The following is an 18,426-nucleotide window of genomic DNA, read 5'->3' on the forward strand; positions in this document are numbered from 1 at the left end:
GAAAAGAAATTCTGTGACCCGTTGGAAACGAAAAGTCCTTCAGGTAACATAGAACTATATAAACTTTATATGGGGCAATTGCTGTTACTTCGTACATCACCATTAAAAGGTTTATGTACAGAAAGGTAAGACGGCGTCCCACAATGTCCGCTAATCAACCAAACATGGCGCTTCCCACCGTAGCATGAACGTAAGAAACGCTCTGAGCACATGAGACCAACTATTCACACTCAGACGCTACGTCTATATAAAACAGGATCAAATAGCAGCGTGTGAGTGTGAGCTGGGTACTTTCATAATTTCTTCTAACCGTATTAAAGTTTTAGTATTATACGATATTATAGTATGATGTGAGCAATTTTGGATTTTAAACTGAACCATTTACAATTTGGTTTAGCGATGACATTTAATATCAATCCAATAGAAGAAACAACAACATTTTTTGCATATCAACTGGTTTTTAAATGTATGAGCTTCAGTACATTATTATTCATAAATCGCACAAATTCATGACTTCAAGTTACCCCCAGTCGAGATAATGATGGTTAGACATCAGTAACCCATTCTGAAAAACGACAAATCCGTTAAAAAAATATCAGCCTTTGTTCAAGTGTGTTTGCTAAACCTAAAAGATCTATTGAATGTGAGGGTTGATAAGCCTCCTTTTTACAGAACAATAATAACCTTATAATTAGTACATCAAAAATTGTAGCATTTGCAAAAAAATCTGCTCAGGTAAATGCGCCTCGAACAGATTAAAGAATTACGCATTTTCTGTAAAATTACGTACAAAATTAATTTTATGGTCATTATCTGTAGTACTACTTTGTATATAATTTTAGAAACGTCGGTGTGTGCACACTCATTCTAATCTTAATAACGGTTTCCGTATAGAAAGACTCATTATACTGCCAGCCGTCGCGGCAACTTACAGCTGGCCAGCCCTGCTCCTCTATATTCGGGTGTGAATATCCCCTGTAATAGGGTCTGTGACGCTATATCTGCATGGCCATTTGTCTCTATCGACCTTGCAGGCTCTTTCAGGCGAGTGTTTTTTTTTGTTATCCAAATCGGCTTTCAAAGTACGTGTATCATGTATTATGTTAAGAACGATTAACTGGAAAAGAAAGCCTTTGAGGACCAAGCCACAAGTCAGTAGGCGACAGATCGACCGACGATTTCACGCCAAACGTGGGGGCCTTGAATAGAACCCTCGTTTAGGGCGATGTAGATGAGTATGTACAAGAACACGAAAAAAGTAAGGCAATTTATGCCCGAAGCTCGTTGAATCACCCTCAGATCAGAATTTCAGACGGGTCATGTCGAATAATTTGGAAAATTCATTTGGATGCGAGACGACCGACCTCAAGGATTGTGCCGAAGCACCTGAACTTCGATCTGTTAGCAAATGTCTCAAAAGAACTTAATCACGCTTAAAGAAGAGCCGAATGCTCTACAACGCATCATTACATGTCACTGGACATAGCTGTACGGATATCAAGTGTCGACAAAATTAGAATAAAATGAATGCGAGGTGGAAAAATCTACAGTATCGTGATTAAAGGCTAAGCATTATTTCACCAACCTTTTCGGCCATCGGGGACGTGTGCATTTTAAACTAATTCCAAATGGTTTTACCGTCACTGAAAAGTATTATCAAGAAAACTGCAGTCTTGTCTACCAGAATAGGTGAAACTGTGAGTCCCTCATCAAGGTCCTGCAGTTTCAGTTGTAAATTCGACATCGATGTTGTCGTTAACAGATCTACCTGCCTGTGGTTCTTTCTTTATCCAAAGATTAAGCTACATTTGAGAAGCGAAAAAACTTCAAGACGACAGAAGAAACCCACCAAAAGGTGAGAAGCAAACCGAGATCTACTTATACGGTAGAACTTGAAGACTTTTTTTTAACTACTACAAAAACCGATGGTACATGTAAATTGAGCCTTACGGCGCATTTTTGGGGACAGCTAGAATTTGAACGATTTAGGTATGCGCAGTTACGCGCGGCTTCTCGAAGCTTTTTGACCAGTATTATTATTTTATAATATAGACCTTATATCCAGCGGAACTGTAGAAGGCTAATTACCGCAAGCCTTCTGTTTAGACCTCTTCCCACCGCAAGGACTCATGTCTGTTGTTGTATTTACAAAAAAATTCATTAATAAAAGTCAATAATCAGCATGCAGGTTCGCAAAATAAAATGTGCGCTATACTCCGCTCCTAATGGACCCCACGACCTTCAGCAGATCAGATTTTGGTCGCATAAATTAACCTAATGAATTTTATGGTTGACCAGTAGATTTTTATTAGGCTCTGGGATTTACAATTGTGATTCTTTCTTACGTAGATCAAAATGTATTGCTTCCATTAAACATTAGTTCCATGTGGAAAGACAATTGGCAATAATCCTCTATCCCAATCAATAAAATTAAATTTCTATTATAAATTCGTTGATGCAATAATTAGCATATCTCTACTAATTTTCTAAGAGTTCTCGTCAACTTAACGTCGACAGGGATACGTTTGAGGCAGGTATACATAATTTTTATTAGCAAATTATGCAAGACATAGCCTTTATGTCTTGTTACTAGATAGAAACGGAAAGGATGACTCGATTAATTAAGTTGAGCGATAGATAGCTACAGTCTTAAACAGGTTCAGGGAAAAACAAATGCCGCGCCATGTGTCTCCTCATAAACGTTTGAACTTACAACTTTAGCACGCTTTTCGAAGGACGTGTCTTTGGTAACTGAACACAGATATAGAAGTTATGCTATGGGGTTCAAAGGGGATGCACTTAACGAGACGTACGACTCTATGTAGCGAAGACAAAACCTCAGATTATTTACTTCCGATAATAAATGCCCATTGAAAAAATATAACTCGGAGCGCAACGCCCTCGGAAAGCAGTGCTGTTCATAAAAGCTAACGATTCTCGATCTGCCTAGATTGTGGAAGAATTCGATAGTAGGGTTAGGTATTTTTCAAGCTTAAAATAAGTTATCGGACACACTAATAATAAACCGCCGGCAGCAGACGATAAGTATCATTTTTGAGACATAAAACTTCTGGCTCAAGACTGAACCTTCATGTCTGTCATTAGAATATTATTTTCAAGTGGTGTTATTAGCATGGCAGGTGAGTAATTATATGAAACTTGTCGTTTAAGTATTCTACTTCGCTCTGCCGAACTATACTTTTGCACTTATAAATCAAGCGTTGTATGCACGATAAATTACGTCTATTATAACAACAACTGAAAAGTGTGCTTTAGCACGTCGAAAGTATATACAATATACTGTATATACAATATATCGTCTGCGCTGAATTTGGTTAAAACAAATTGTTTCTAAGCTGTTTTTGATACTTCTATGAATAATACTAAACCTATCACTATGTTTCCTGTATTCCTGTTATTACAACATTACATATTCGGCCAAAATAAGCGATCCTTGAAAAAAATTATTGTTTTTTTATAATTAAATGTAGATGTTCGACGGCGTAAAGTTCGATGGTAATGTGACAACGTTTAAATATGTGAGGCTGTAAAAGATGTTGCAAACAGTAAAAGTGACTTCTAGTGGTAGGTTCAGTGTTAATAAAGAGCGTAGGTTGTGTACGATGCCTCATTTGGTATAGAGGCGAGATAGGTACCTCGTCAAACTTTCATATTGGCGGTCTCTAGTCCTATTTCTATCTAAAACTTAGCGACTATTCGAGTATTCGAACCTCTTCATATGTATCATAAGTAAGCCTGAGACCTCAATTGCGAATAGATTGTTTAGAACAAATTGTTGACTGTGCCTTCTTAGGTTAAGATGCCGACAGTGATGCTCAGGAACTATGGTCTGAAGAAAATTGCAACTGTTGAAAAACTGGCAAGCACATGAGCAAGAAGAGGCGTCGTTAATAAATTGCAGTTTTCTCTAATGAAGTTTCGATCGCATCGAAATCTATCGCCACATTTTACGTATTCCAAAGAATACACAATCTAACAAGACGAAGAAGTCAAGCTTCTATAGTAAACGAGCTTCTTCACGAAATATACAATTTTAAGCGTTTCCATTTAGCTTAACTTTTCACCAATCATAGCATCTTCGATCGCGACATAAGGTAAATTCTCCCTCCTTTACTAATCTTTTTGCTCGACCAGGACTACCCCTAGTCCTAATTTAAAAATGCTGGTTGATCCTCGAATGAATGAATATAATGTAGAAATATGTAAAATCTTTAACTGTCGTAGAAATATGTAAAATCCTTCCGTTTAACCTAGGTGAATATTCATTTATGACGTGCGAGCTTCCTCTATAACACTCTGAAAAATGATTAAGCCTAAGTAATAGAACAACATTATGAATGTTATAATTTATGAGAGAGGCATAGCGAAACGCTCGACAAAAAAGAAAAGATTCTGCGTCTTAAAGATTTGGTTGATGATGATGATACCCAGTAACCCTCCAGCGATTATGTGATAAGCGAATTACTGTGCTTGCTACTCATCTACCGTGATACGAAAGCTCCACAGGACTTTTGGGTCAAATTGTGTTTTGGTCGATGAGTAAAACATTACAAAGATCAGAATATATTGTTTACTTTGAATGAGGGTTGAATTTTCGGCTCCTCAAATTGAAGTTTAAGCTTTCTGCAAAGCTTCAAATCCGTAAATTCAGTTATACCTTTTTAACAGAACTCTTCAAATATTGAGTTTTAGATATGAGTTCCACATAAATGAATTTAGCGGGTTTATAGCCTGCCGAGATGTATGCTGCAATATGAATAAATCCTGCTAAAACTGACCTTGGAGACGCATGGAATGCACAAAGGGCACTGAGACCCCGGCATCAAATTTTGGGGAGCTTGGAATCAATGATTGTTATTATTTAGAAAACCCATCGTGGAGAGTTCACCAGAAAAAAGTTCGCCAAGTATTTACATTGACTGAACGTCTCGCCTACTAATAGCTACCAAGGTAAAGTACGATAAAAAATAATTATTTCATCTTGCAATTAGATAAATCTACAAGTCAAAACGCTCACAGAGTCAGCTATTTCGAGTGCGATTTATTCTTTGTGTATATGTATGCCAATATCAGCTCTTTTTAGCTACTCGTTAAAGAATTTCTGATGGCTTTAGTTATACTTTACATTTTGCAGACTCTAGTGGTGATTCACAGGCGTTTTGCGCTATCTATAATAGTTTGTTTATTTTTGAATCAACTCCCACCCAAATTATACTTAAGTAAATTAAAACTGTTTTGGCTATGCTTCATTTAGTCGTTGTATGGCGTAAGTACCTACGGATGAGCTTCATGCACACTTGGCATAGTTTTTCGAAAGAAAGCAAAATGTCTAAATAGCTTTACGAGCTTCTATATATAATGAGATTGCTACAATTTTTATATAAAGTCCAACATTAACAGAGCTATCTATAAAGTAGATGTATACAATATTAGATGATACAACGTTTAATATGAACAAATCAGGTTTTTTGCTATAGTGTGCTGGTAGCAGATTTGTAGCCGACTGCCTGCCGTAATCTAGATATTTCACTTTATTTTTAGAATAAAAGTGATTCCCGGCTAATATTTGACGTCTATCAAGAAGATGTATTTTGGGGTTATTTCCGCTTGAATCGAGTACGTATTATTTCGTCCGCTCAAAATCGTCAGTTGATTTATGTATGGCAATTTGGTACCAAATCTGCTTATAGTTATATTTTCTACGCGTCGTTTCTTAAAGCGGAATTTATATAGTTCTGCGCTACATATGCGAATTTTTGGTTATGGGCATACCAGTAACTTTTGAGGTATGACATCCGCAGATTAAGACATTTTGCGAAAAACGGATACATGCGATAATAATGCAATATCATTTTGTTTATCTATATAATTAACTTGGCAATTGTAATTTAACGAGAAAGTTTACGGATATAAGGCCGATCGTACTCTGGTGTGGGGTAAAATCTAGAGTCTTTCTAAGCTTTCCGATGCATGCGCTACGCTCTCTCAAAAGTGTGGAATCGCCCGTCGGCCCTGTAGCAGACTACGACATAAGGGTGTCGCTTCTAATCAAAATAAACTTCGTGTCTGGATTGAGCCACTTAGCACTGCTATGATTATACCCTTATTCCATTCGATTGTTCCTGTTTGTCTTCCCGTACTCGGTGGTGTACCTGTGCGCTTACGGCCTTGTGCCACTGGGCCACTGCTCGAACTGATACATGAACAGCGTACGCCGCTGAGAAAGAAAAAGGCTGTTGATTGATACAGTGAAAATCGTTAATTACTCGTGTGAGCGTGTTTCGCGCCCCGTTCTTATTACGTGCACCTAACAACATTTTCTTCATTACAACCAAGCAGTCGGACAGGCAGGAGGAGTGATTCCTATTACTAGTAGTGCTACTTAAACAGGAGGTTTTCTTGGGTAGGAGGGAGGTTCTTCGGCGTGCGCAATGGCGGATGCCGTGGTTCCTCCATCGCCACCCGTACGACCACCGGTGGCGTTCAAATGGCGCGATATCACCGAGAACTTTTGTTCAGCTGCAAAATCGCTTGCGCTCGGCGAACTCTTCAGGGACAGTGCGTCATCATATGTTCACTCTTCTATATATTATGCACAAATTATAATTATTAAGAACATCATTTATTAAATTAAATCTTTGAAAAACTAGCTTGACAGGATAACTTGCATGCACACCTTTAGCAACATATGTAATAGATACAGTGAGGACAAACGAAACAATATTTAGGGTAGTTTGTTATTTTTATTATTATTTATTTAGGCGGAGTAAATTCAGAATTAGTTTGAGGCTTTAGGTTCGCGAAGTTGGCGCATCCTTTAGTGAACGCATACGTAGGAATTAACTCTTCTTTTATACCATTATAAGCTGTGGAATAGCTACATCTCGAATGACGAATCGATCTATGAGCGCAGACCATTCCTTAACCGTAAACAGAACTTTCTATAAAACCGCACTATTACGTTACTGTGATTGACAGTAAATAATCGACATCTGAAAGTGACTATTTCAATTATATCGGTAAAAGAATATGTACACTACTTAAACTACACCTTTACCCTACTATAAAATGGATGACTGGGAATTTCGTTGGTCGTATTTCGTTATTTTCCCTGCTGGTCGACAGAAAAAATATAATTTACTTTGCGTTGATTGAAATGCAACTTAATTTTTTTCTTTTTTTTTTTATAAAGAGCCTAATGTTGGTAAACAACTAAACATCAATCCTATATTATGCAACCTTTTAAGCCTTGTGGCTTCATCGTCCTAATATATAGAATTAATAGTGCTTTCAACCGATGGCCTCAATTCCAATGGAAGTTCCATGGAAACTAATTCCATTTTACTACCTTATATAATGTGTTTGTGGAGGTACATTTCGATATTGCAATTACAGTCATATATACGTTACGCACTAAGGTACAGAAAAGTGTTTGCATGACAGCTAATTATTCTACAAAGTCTCATCTAAGCTTTGCATTTTTTTTATTCCAAATTAAGTTGCCACAAAGTCATGCACTGCTTTACTGTTAATTGTTACTATATGTACTATTAATTATTATGATACCGGTAGATAAATGATCTGCAACCACAACTGTAAAAGGAGACATTTAAATCTTATGAGTTGAAAACACCATAAGGCTAATTAAAAATCCGATCGCCGAACACGGTCGCAATTATTTGAAACTAAAAACTACGACTGGATAAATACGTTTCGTCTTATGCAAGAATCAGATGGTCCTGCGTTGAATAAGGGGTTTAGCCTATATATAAAATCCAGTTACCCAATGGCAGGACACTACTGCAAAAGACTAAGTTACTTGGGAAAATCCAGAGTAATCGATATACATGTGGAAGCATACGAAATGCAATCGAAAGCCCAGTGCTCGAACGTTATGCTGCTGTCGAATCTCAATGTCGAATGTATTAGTAACTTTATGATATATAACCATTAGCTGCTAGGTTAATCTACAGAACTTCTGTGATATCTCTAAATGCGGATGAAATCAATGTGACGCGTAATAAGCACATTTACACCGGTTAATACTGTTAGACGCATCGTATGTTTGTAGAGCCTACTTTTATCTATCTGTGGATTCAAAGAGTAACTTTTAGATTAAATGTCAGCGAAGGCACCCAAAATCGTCATACAACATATGAGAAAATCATTTAAAAAAAATTAGAATATAAAAATAGAATCGCTGCATTGTTGTTTAAAGCTCTTTTATCTCTGCATTTCGGGCATCATAGAGTTTCTGTCGAGTCTGAGTAATGTCAGCGGCTCCTCAACGTGGGGTAGTTACGAGAGACTTTATTGAATGAAAAAAAATTATAGCATTTCATTAATCTGACATCAAGGCTAGCAAGCTTGATAATATGATAATGAACTTAGTGACCGGAATATACTGCTCACGTAGGACTGACGCTACACGGTACTATCTCATTTGAGCCCGTTGTAATTGTTCTGCCGTCTTGCTTTTGTATTCTCGTTACCTGATGACAATTCACTCTGTTATTACAGTTTTTTTCGTTTTTGGTGGTATCACCCTGTTTCAGTAAACCGATTGCATTTTATTAGTACTCCCATTACTTTGCTCCAATACCTTGGTTTAAAAATTCAAATAAAATGTGTGATTATCTTGGTCTATATTTATTCCGTTATCGCGTCCTAATCATCCTGTGACCCTGTTGTAGGTGTCCCATACTCCACTGTTAATTTTCCTGTGCTCTCATCTTAATGGGTCGTCTCTATGCCATCATTGACCCGTTACGTCTTTGATTATCCTGCTATCTTAAAATAAAAGTAACCTCTGTGTATCTGTAAAATGCTAGGCTGGTTATGAGATCAAGGAAGTAAAAAATGTTGAAACACTGATATTTTTCACAGATTCGTAACGTTCTTTAAATTAACTAAATCATTTTTACGTTTGTATTCCTTAAAAATTTTCAACCCTTCATTTTAAATGACTGTCCACTATGATCATTTCCTCACAACTTAAACATACATAGAATATCTAACTCGTTTACGAGTTCAGGATAACTAATGCAGGTGATTCAATATGGAATAAAGCTTAAGCGACACTTACATCTCGTAGAACTCTACCATTTGTTATGGGTTCAGCTTGATTGAAAAAACTCAACGTGCAATTAAAATTATAGTTAAAATTAAAAATTTTTTTGGTACTAAGGCGGTTTTTGGAAAAACTTTTTAAAGTAAAGCACCCTTACTGAGTTCTGGCAACTACACCTAATATAAGGTTCTACAAGTGGGAATACCTTGAATTCAAATGTATGATTCGTCTTCTCTAATATGCATGTTAAGTTCATTGCCTTCAAAAAAAAAGTAGGAAACTTCGTTTTACCCTTAGCAGCGTCTTTCAAACATACGTTTGTAAGCATACGTTTGAGAAGAATAGGCATTTAAAATAACAATACGATTTAGTATTTCTGAAAAGTTATGAATAAATTAATTTAAAAGCCCAAATATAAAGGAAGCATTTTTAGTCAAGAACATCTATTATGTGACCATGTTTATTGTTACTTCATTTTTCATCAACATTCATTGCAGTAAGCATAGCGCTATGTTTAAGAATCATAGAACAAAGTACTCTGCTGTTGAAAAATAACAGTTGCATATGCTCCGGGGGTCTTTTTATGTTGTCAATACTGTATTGCTACAGGAGACTTTACCCTTCTTGAGGCTATGTCCGCCATCGAGATGATGGACCCCAAGATGGATGCAGGAATGTGTAACGCAGCAAATAATAACAATAACAATAACACTAAACCTGTTCAACAAAAAAATGGCGATCTTCTACCCACAGACAGCCAGGCGCTGCTTTCGAAAAGGTCAAAACAGGGAGGCTGTGGGGTCGCAGAGGAGGCTGTTGCAGAAGGACGCCTTAAGGTAAAAATGATAACTATTTTTTTAGTATCAGTACAAAGAACTTGATACGCTGTACTTAAATCTTATACAATGTGTCCTGTATTGATAGCTCATAGTTGTATCCGTTTTTATTGAAAATTTATATGAAATATCTCATGTTTTCTTAATATCTTCTGTTTTGGTTGTGTAGGTGTCAGATTTGAGTGCGTTGGAGATCCGAGCCGTTCTAGACTCATCGCTTCGTCTACTAGCTAGTTGGCTTGAAGGCCACTGCTTAGCTCAAACGGTGTTCACAAATCTCTACCTCCATTTAAAACCATTAACTGTCATCGAAGATAGGACGCTTCGCTCTGTAGCCCTTGCCACAATCAAACTTGTAGTAACAATTAGGGTAAGATGTCGCATTTGACCAGAATTATTTTTAGCACTAACAAGCATTACTCAAGCAGGAATCTTATTTTACAGAGAAAAGTAAATAATCTAGTCTACTTTTTCCCATTAGTAATTATTAATTAGAGAAATTAATGTACTGATAAATTATTTATTTCAGGATATCGTATACCGCATTGGAGCTTTTGAGGAAGAGGATTTCCATGGAGTTATGTACAATTTTTACCTTGCTTTAGATGTTCCCGACGCTAAAGCGTACTCACTACTTAAGGAGGTAAATGACTAGCACAAGCGTCTCTTTAAATGAGCTGTACAACAAAAACCATTCGTACCATGCTTTGATTCATAGAAATAATTTGTTTCTATTTTTGCGAAGACTGCGCACACCCCCCGTCCCGCCCGCCCCAAGATCTCTTCAAGCAAAGTCAGTTTTATAAACGTTAAGTGATAGTACGCATTAAGGTCTCAAACAGTAACTAGAGTTTCATTAAAATAATAGTTTACGAAATCGAGCGTTGCCGTGTACTACTTTTTCTTAAAGTGAAAATTCACGTGGTCATGTAAATTGCTCTACAGTGTGTTGTTTAAGTGTCATACGTCTCTGAAAGCAAGTAGGCTATTTAATTATGCTTCTGAATTGTTTCTGAGTTATCGTATATTATAGAGCCTTTAGTTTGAATGTTTTTGTGTTGTTTCTGATTTTAGTGTGAGGATGAACTTCAGAAGCGTGCGAAGCGAGCCGCCCGACAGGTTGATGATGTCAAATCAAGTGGAAGCCTACCAGCATCTAATGGAGATACTGCCGAAGATCACAGACAACCGGAAAAAACTGTCGAAGAGAGATTAGCCAAGCAGGTCTCACCTTTGGAAATTGAAGATACACTTGAAAGCCTTTGGGCATTGCAAATTAGATTGCGCTTTATGCGGCTGTTTTTTCAAAGTCTGTGCGTGTTAGAAGCCAGGCCAGGCATGGCGAGAGGATTCGGTGTGGCCCGAAGGATCCTTCAAAGTGCGGCCGAAACTCTAAAAGTCATCAGAGAAACCAATAGAAATAATCCTAGCAAGGACGACGACGATGACAGCTTTCCGACAACTCCAGGTTTCGACGCAACACTTAATCAAAGGTAGCATAGATCACGTTTTAGATTAATACCTAATACTATGCTATGTTCAGTTACTTTTTGCAGTCCTCAAGTAGTAGTGTCTCTTGTTTCTTGTTAGCTGGTCTAATTTGAATTTTAGGATACAAAACAACATAGGATACAAATATGGGCCGCCTCTTTAAAATTTTCAATGGAATATCCTTGTGTTAATAATTTTATGTAATAGTAAACATATTTTTATTTCTCTCAGACTTCTACCGTCAACGTTTCCACGACACACGAAAGTTGCAAGCTGTCGACAAGCATATGAATATCTAGCAGGAATGGTTGATCGGATGCTCGAAGCGATGCAGGTCGTGGGTTTGTCGAGTTATAACCAAGTAAGTAAATAGATCTTTACTGCCAAATGCATTGCTTTGCAAGAAAATTCCTAGCTTTATGATGGTCAAGTATATGCCGCCCCTTTGAGTATCTACCTACAGATAACATGCACTTGTTTTCTAATTTGCCAGTTGATGTCCATGTGCTTTTAGGTTCTTGATTTTTTTGAGGAGTTTTCAAAGAAAGCACCTTGCGTACTTTCACGCTGTATCGGCCAGCTCGTTTATATTCCTCAACCCGGTCTCGTGTTCGGCGTAACGAAAGGCATTGATGTATTAAAGGACGCTGTCAGATCCTTCTGTCGACCACCCGTAAGTTAGCGTTGCTGTTCATGCCTTTGACAAGTCCATCTATCATCATCAACGTTTTCTGCATAGAAGCATACATAAATAAAATCATTTTCCGTTAACCAAATTGGATACTGAGTTCAGAAAGCTACAGTCTTGCTGCAATGATTTTTCTGATTTAGTACTATGTAATTGGAGTATTTCTATGTAGGTTTATCCTCTAGCAATTCGTCATAACATGTCGTGCCCGTTTGAACCATTTTCAGGTGTTATTAGCCAAGACTCCATTATCCCAGATTGCGGAATGTAGAGATTGGGTTGACGGCTTATTAATTCGCTGTGTACATCCGCTATTCGGGTTGCTACAGGTGGGTCCTCCGGTGTGCACTACATTCCGATTTGTTTGCGAGATTCATATCTATTAGGCTTGGTATCATTAATTGTTCTTCTATGTAATAAATTAATTATAGTTGCGACGTCTTGCCAATTAGTTTTCTGATATAAAGTAAAGGTGGCGAACTAACAAATATCTGTTCGCTCTCATAGAGTTCATCCGCGAAAAGAAGAAATCATGTTGTTCTGTTTAGCACTGTAATATAATAACTATATAGTAGTATCTTAGAGACATATGGTAGAACTCATACTTTGTAAATTGCACACTGACCGTATTTTTTTCCTGCTTTCCCATCCGCAATTTTGTGCAGATTCAGACATCAAAGTGCTGATTTATAATAGCTCTAGGACGGATTTGAAGCGCAATATAACGACACGCTTATCCAACGGATCATCTATACACTTAGAAGCTTCTAAATTCTATTAATTATTTGGTCCTGTACTATGCTCATTATAGGCGACGGGTCACAACCGGGCACGGCAGCGCGAAAAGGCGGCTCGACTCCTTGAAGACCTTTCGTTAGTACAAGAAGAGGCCGAACTTGTCGATTCACGTTTGGTGGCATCTCAACGTGATGTAGATCCACAAGCGCCGGCTTTCCAATGGTTCACGATGTGGCTGATGGCGCATGTACTTCGAACGCAGATAAGATATTTACTTGCAGGGTTTGAGTTGGAGCTGTACGCTGTCCACGAATATGGATATATCTTTTGGTCAGTACGCCCTAATATACGATCAACAGTAATCACGTCAGCCAAGTGAATCTGTTTAACAAATTGAATGGATAGCTGAAGGAAGAATTCAACAATGAAGCTCAGACGTCTTTGATTCATTTTCAAATACAAGTCAATTATTTATCATATTTTCTGCGCTTTTGTTTTTTATCCTTACGGCATATTAATGGCAGGTACTTGTACGAGTATTTGTACCGCTTTCTTGTAACGGTCCTCTCTCAGGCTGACCACTATTTGGCAGATTGCGATCGAAGACTTAAACGAAAACTGAAAAAAGATCCTCGATCCCAAACGAAGGCTAAGAAGCCGGCTAATAAAGGCCAAGGGTATCATCACAAGGAATTAGTGGCGCATCAGGTAAATATTTTTATTTATAAACAAACAACTACCATCGTCATCTCTCCTAATCATGTGTTCACCCTAAACTCTCTATAATATGATTAAATAACTAATTAATCGACCAACTTATAAAATGGCCAACTAATTAAGCAAATACGTAACCAAAAACAGTAAGTTATATAATTATTACTACTAGCCGAAATTAATATTTGAACGATAATAAATAAGCAAGAATATATAATAACGGCACGGGTGAAATGCGTTAAGAAGAACACAATTACGTTGAAATAACGTTGAGACTAACCAGCTTTACACTTCATTCTTGCATCATCTGTTTTACATCGACTGAACTGTATACACGCGGACGATTGGTTTTCAAACGTAACTTAAGGCTAACGTTTGACATACAACATTTTAACTAATGCTACGAATACTCTACACAATACGTATTTCATATTGGCTACAACTTTGTCGGAACGAGTGAAAATTCATTTTAGAATTAGACTGATTGGTTTCAAAAAGTTACAGTTAATCTATCTTATAAGCTGGTTATGTTATTCTATTCCGCCTGTTTAAACGTTAACAGGCAATGCAGAATGTTTGCGGTGGATTGTATAAGACCATGCTCGGTCTGCGTATGGACGGAAAGCTCCAACAACCGCATCAGGAGTTCGACACTGAGAGAGTAAGGATTTAGGATACAATTTTAATTGAGAGTTGGAAATTAAATTGTGTTAAGAAATTAAAGTACGTTTTTTGAATCCACGGGTTCTATCAAAAAAATACGTGGCTATTGTGTTTATCTCGCAGACTCGTTTCGAACACCGATTTGCCGCTTTCCGAGCGGTAGCCACCCCGCCGGTCGTTAGCTACGAACAATATCGTGACCTCAACGACCTCTCTCGTCTGGCGGGTCAGCGTGAAGGGCAGCAGAATGAAGTTGAGTTAAGTCATGAATCGAATAAGAAAAATCCCCACTTGGGAGTTAACGCCCTCACGTCGCGCGATATTTATAGTGCCGCGGCCAGATGCTTCACTCAAACGAAGGTATATCTTTGCAGTAGCAAATATTTCCATGCAGCTAGCTGTTACTGCTAATGGTATATAATTCATGGTTGCAGAGTATATAATGCTTGTCGAAAGAGAAAAACGCGTTATGATAAGAATACTGTTTTATTACTACGCGCTATAAACAGTATCTTCGAATAGAAGCTTTTTATTCTAAATATGATTATTCTAGTCGCATCACGTTTCAATAACTTTCGTTTACTGGATTGTTCCTCGCAGTTTCTGCTAGAGTCTAGTGGCGACGCGCTGAGTGATGAACAGCAATCCCTACTTCGACTAGCAAAACATAACCTCGTAGTCGTGAATCTCCTCGCCAGTGGACATTTACCTGATGCCAAAATCTTATTCGACCGAGGTCATCATCTTTACTTTCCGCTGTTGAGACTTGCCTGATGAGAATCGGCAACAGGCATCCGAAAAAGCAAGAAAAACCAGTACAACTTCATTGTATTAAACATCCGAGTCACGTTTACAGGAAGCAGAAAAACATTGCTTCATGCCTTTACGTTGATCGACAGCGACAACAGCGGCAACGATGTATCACCAAAAATGGGTCTCTATACCTGGGCTCGAATCGGCCATCGGCCGACGCCTCAGTGACATTCGTACTCCAAGCCAGCTAACGGTTGACTTCGTCATTGCCAGACAGGCACCACGAACGACAATGCATATACGAGATTAGCTAGACTAAAAGTGAGGAAAATTATAAACAGTAAAGTAAAATGGCCTATGCTGATTCTAATATGCGTGTAGGGCTGAGGAAAGATAAAACAAGACAGCCTAGAATATATGAAGCACAGCCTCGACATGAGAAGTGTGCAGCTTTAAATTTTCTTTCACACTCTAAATTAGATTTTTTATTGACCATTCGTGACCACTTGGTTGGTAGCAAGGGCTAACTACAAATCTACTTTTTTTTTTTTATGACTGCTTCTTTTTCGTTGCATCGTTTTCTTGTTAATTGCTTCCTTAAAGAATATTTTTATCCTTTCATAATTGACTGATATTTATTGCTTTTCATTGAGATAATTTTGGGGAATTGAGCCCAAATACCGAAATCAAATGTAAAAACTTGAATATTGCTGATAATTTTGGGAGTTTTGCACACTAGAAGTACTCGATTGAAGCTGTGTGATAGGTTCAAGAGAATTGCTTTTTTTTTTGTTATCGCTTGGACTCTGCTCAGGTTCGGAAGTCTGCGCAGCTAACTATGAACACATCAACTAGGTGAGCGTGTGTTCAACTATGTACTTCAGTGGAAGAAAAAAATATGCGAACTCAGTTTCGTGTTGCAATATTTGAATAGTGAATATAGTCACGGTGCTCGTGCGTAGGTGGGTGGGTGCTTGTAATGATATCTTCCATATGCGCCCATCGTTAATCTTATTCGTGGGAACAACAGGCGTCCAAAGAGAATGAAAAAGTAGAAAATGGTAACGTTAAATGGAAAGAGCGTGCTAAATCAGACTCCTTTGGTTCGATAGGAGTTTTCTTGCTTTAGGTATTTGATGGTTTCTCAGTTCCCATGCAGATAGCATAGAACTGTACGCGAAGACGTGTGATGTAATAATGCCTGTGTGTCACAACGGAACTTTCAGGATGAATTAATAAGTTCAGCTTACTTAAGAAAGCGACATACCTATAAATGACGACTAAACATTTTAATAGCTAGCTGTGAGTGGAAAATCGGCGCCATCGTCAAAAACAATACTTTTATACTTGTAGGCTATCAGTAGTCACGAATTTTATGATGGTCCGACACCACGGTCATCATGTAAAAGAGAACCTTATACAAGATAGTACTCTTCGGCGAGAGAGAAAGAGTTCGAATATTTTGAGCGTCCATTCTGTTCATGTTTCCTCAAAACCCATTTGCCTTGTTTATAATGTAATGTTAATATTTGATTAGCGAGACAAATTTAAGGGTTCTATTGGGAACAAAGCAACACTGTAATGATAGATTATTTCTGTTAAAGGGTTTATCGTGACGACCGAAAGGAGCTTGTGTTGTTTGTATGTCTCGCCTAGATTTTCAAGGGACGCTATCTACTGGCATCCATATCAGGTTGCTCTGTATGTATGGGTATACACGATATGATGGCTCGTTAGATTCGACTTAAGTATACTAGGTGTCATTATAATATATTGTCCGCCATAAAGAAAAAGGACGAACAAATTAGGCGGTGCAAGAACGACATGCATAGAGTTGTAAACAGGACGAACTGGAGTGGTTGACCGCAAAAGCATCGTTTAGGAGACGAAACAGTGATGTTTACTGACACCAAACGGCTTCCGGTGACAACAATAAAACATCCCTTTTCCGTTGCGCCATCTACTCCGTTATGCGACCAGTTGAGGAAATAAAGTTTTCTAATTTAAATCAAACGCTCACATTACGTCCTTTTTGCATTGTATACGACATTTATATTAGTGGTTCCCTTATAATTTTTTAAATCCTGTATTAGGTAATTTATTCGAAACTTCACAAAAAGAGGCAAAACGCGGAAAAAACGGACTGCGTGCTTTCGATTGTCTTTAAAAATCTACTACTATAAAAAATGTCCTAGGTCAACTACTGGCTAGTATATTTACCCGCTTTTAGGGCTTTGACGTATTCTCTGTATTTGTGAGGTCTATCATGAACGCCAGTTTATAAAAAAGAAATCGCGCTCGTTGTTTAAAAAGCACCGTCTAGTTTTTCAAACATCAATACTCTATTTGGAATGGAAAAGATCTCGCATAATTGTAGTTTATTATTACCTCTTTAAAACGCTGTGTTACACACAAGATTCTGCTAAAGCCATGTGAACATTTCGCAATATAGTTTGAAAGTAGTACACTGTAGTGGTTTTAGGGACGATTTGTTGTTGCACATACGTCGCGTAAGTATATATAGAGCGCGAAGAACAAGATCTAGAAGTCTTCCTTTAACCTAACAATATTTTTGAAGATTGTAAGGTTCATTTTTAGAGAAAGTACGTTCCGGTAACCGACTTCATTTTGCCTAATGAAAAATAAAAAATGCAAACGTTTTGCTGCTTATTTTAAACTACGAATTCTTTGGCGTTCACGAAGTCAAATAATACGAATTATTATTATTGAAATTATTTAGAAAGTAAGTAATGCTACTTCCGTCGATGTCGAGCACATTTTCTATCATTTCACTACGTAGATCAATCACGTTAAATGAGACACGCTAAAAATAGGGCCTTATTTTTTTTACAAAATCTGGATTCCAATTGATAAGTGTACTTTGTTAGCATTACACGTACACACTAACCTGGTAGATCTAAACTTGGCTGGGCCGTATAGATCAGATTTGAAGGCTCGAACCACCTGTGTACGATTTTGCATATACAAACAATAGGATAACGTGCAGTACAAAAATAATTAAGCATTAACGATGCGTGCTTATTGTAATGATTGTAATCTATATTATAAAATTCTTTAAAACATTGGTTATAAACAACAAGGAATGAATGAGATTTGTGGTACTATTATATATAGTATATAATTCCTTACATAATTTATAACAACGTTTATCTCAATTTTTTCATGACTCTATCATGTTTAATATGTGCGTTCTGTAACTGTTGATTCCTGCGTTAATTTATAGTTTTCAGCCTCTAGACAAGAATATTTTATTAACTGAGAAAGAAGCAATAGTTTTAAAACCTTTCTTCGTAAAAAAAAAAGACGTATAAAAGCGTTTTTAAATATGCTTGATGTTTCTTAATGTTTATTAAATAAATATAAATATTTTCGTCACTGAGCTGGTTTGTTTCATTAAATTTTACTAACACCTCGCTTCCGAGACACAACAA

General features: G+C 37.4%; 1 protein-coding gene across 3 annotated transcripts; it reads left to right on the forward strand.

Moving 5' to 3' along the window:
• The first annotated feature begins 6,067 nt into the window (after positions 1 to 6,067).
• Positions 6,068 to 16,987, forward strand: Naa35 (N-alpha-acetyltransferase 35). 3 transcript variants are annotated; one of them, XR_002675025.2, is made up of 14 exons: positions 6,069 to 6,579; positions 9,701 to 9,927; positions 10,097 to 10,297; positions 10,457 to 10,570; positions 11,002 to 11,420; positions 11,650 to 11,779; positions 11,933 to 12,091; positions 12,334 to 12,435; positions 12,918 to 13,174; positions 13,369 to 13,552; positions 14,121 to 14,219; positions 14,345 to 14,581; positions 14,822 to 15,295; positions 15,789 to 16,987. XR_002675025.2 is itself a non-coding variant. In XM_022815294.2 (13 exons), the coding sequence occupies exons 1-13, from the start codon at positions 6,453 to 6,455 to the stop codon at positions 14,993 to 14,995; spliced, it is 2,286 nt and encodes a 761-aa protein (XP_022671029.1). In that variant the 5' UTR covers positions 6,068 to 6,452; the 3' UTR covers positions 14,996 to 16,987. The 3 variants fall into 3 exon arrangements, 2 of the variants coding, with proteins under 2 accessions (XP_022671029.1, XP_022671027.1); XM_022815294.2 differs by having other exon boundaries at positions 6,068 to 6,579; positions 9,845 to 9,927; positions 14,822 to 16,987; XM_022815292.2 differs by having other exon boundaries at positions 14,822 to 16,987.
• Positions 16,988 to 18,426: the final 1,439 nt, after the last annotated feature.

Source organism: Varroa destructor, unplaced genomic scaffold (assembly GCF_002443255.2).
Source record: "Varroa destructor unplaced genomic scaffold, Vdes_3.0 BEIS01000007.1, whole genome shotgun sequence".
NCBI classification, from domain to species: Eukaryota; Metazoa; Arthropoda; class Arachnida; order Mesostigmata; family Varroidae; genus Varroa; species Varroa destructor.

Bases quoted from the DNA above. Each gene is read 5' to 3' on its own strand.
- Naa35 (XM_022815292.2), top strand. From the start codon at position 6,453: ATGGCGGATGCCGTGGTTCCTCCATCGCCACCCGTACGACCACCGGTG. The intron at 6,580-9,700 runs GTGCGTCATCAT...GTATTGCTACAG, and splicing joins CGGCGAACTCTTCAGGGACA to GAGACTTTACCCTTCTTGAG. The intron at 12,436-12,917 runs GTGGGTCCTCCG...TGCTCATTATAG, and splicing joins CGCTATTCGGGTTGCTACAG to GCGACGGGTCACAACCGGGC.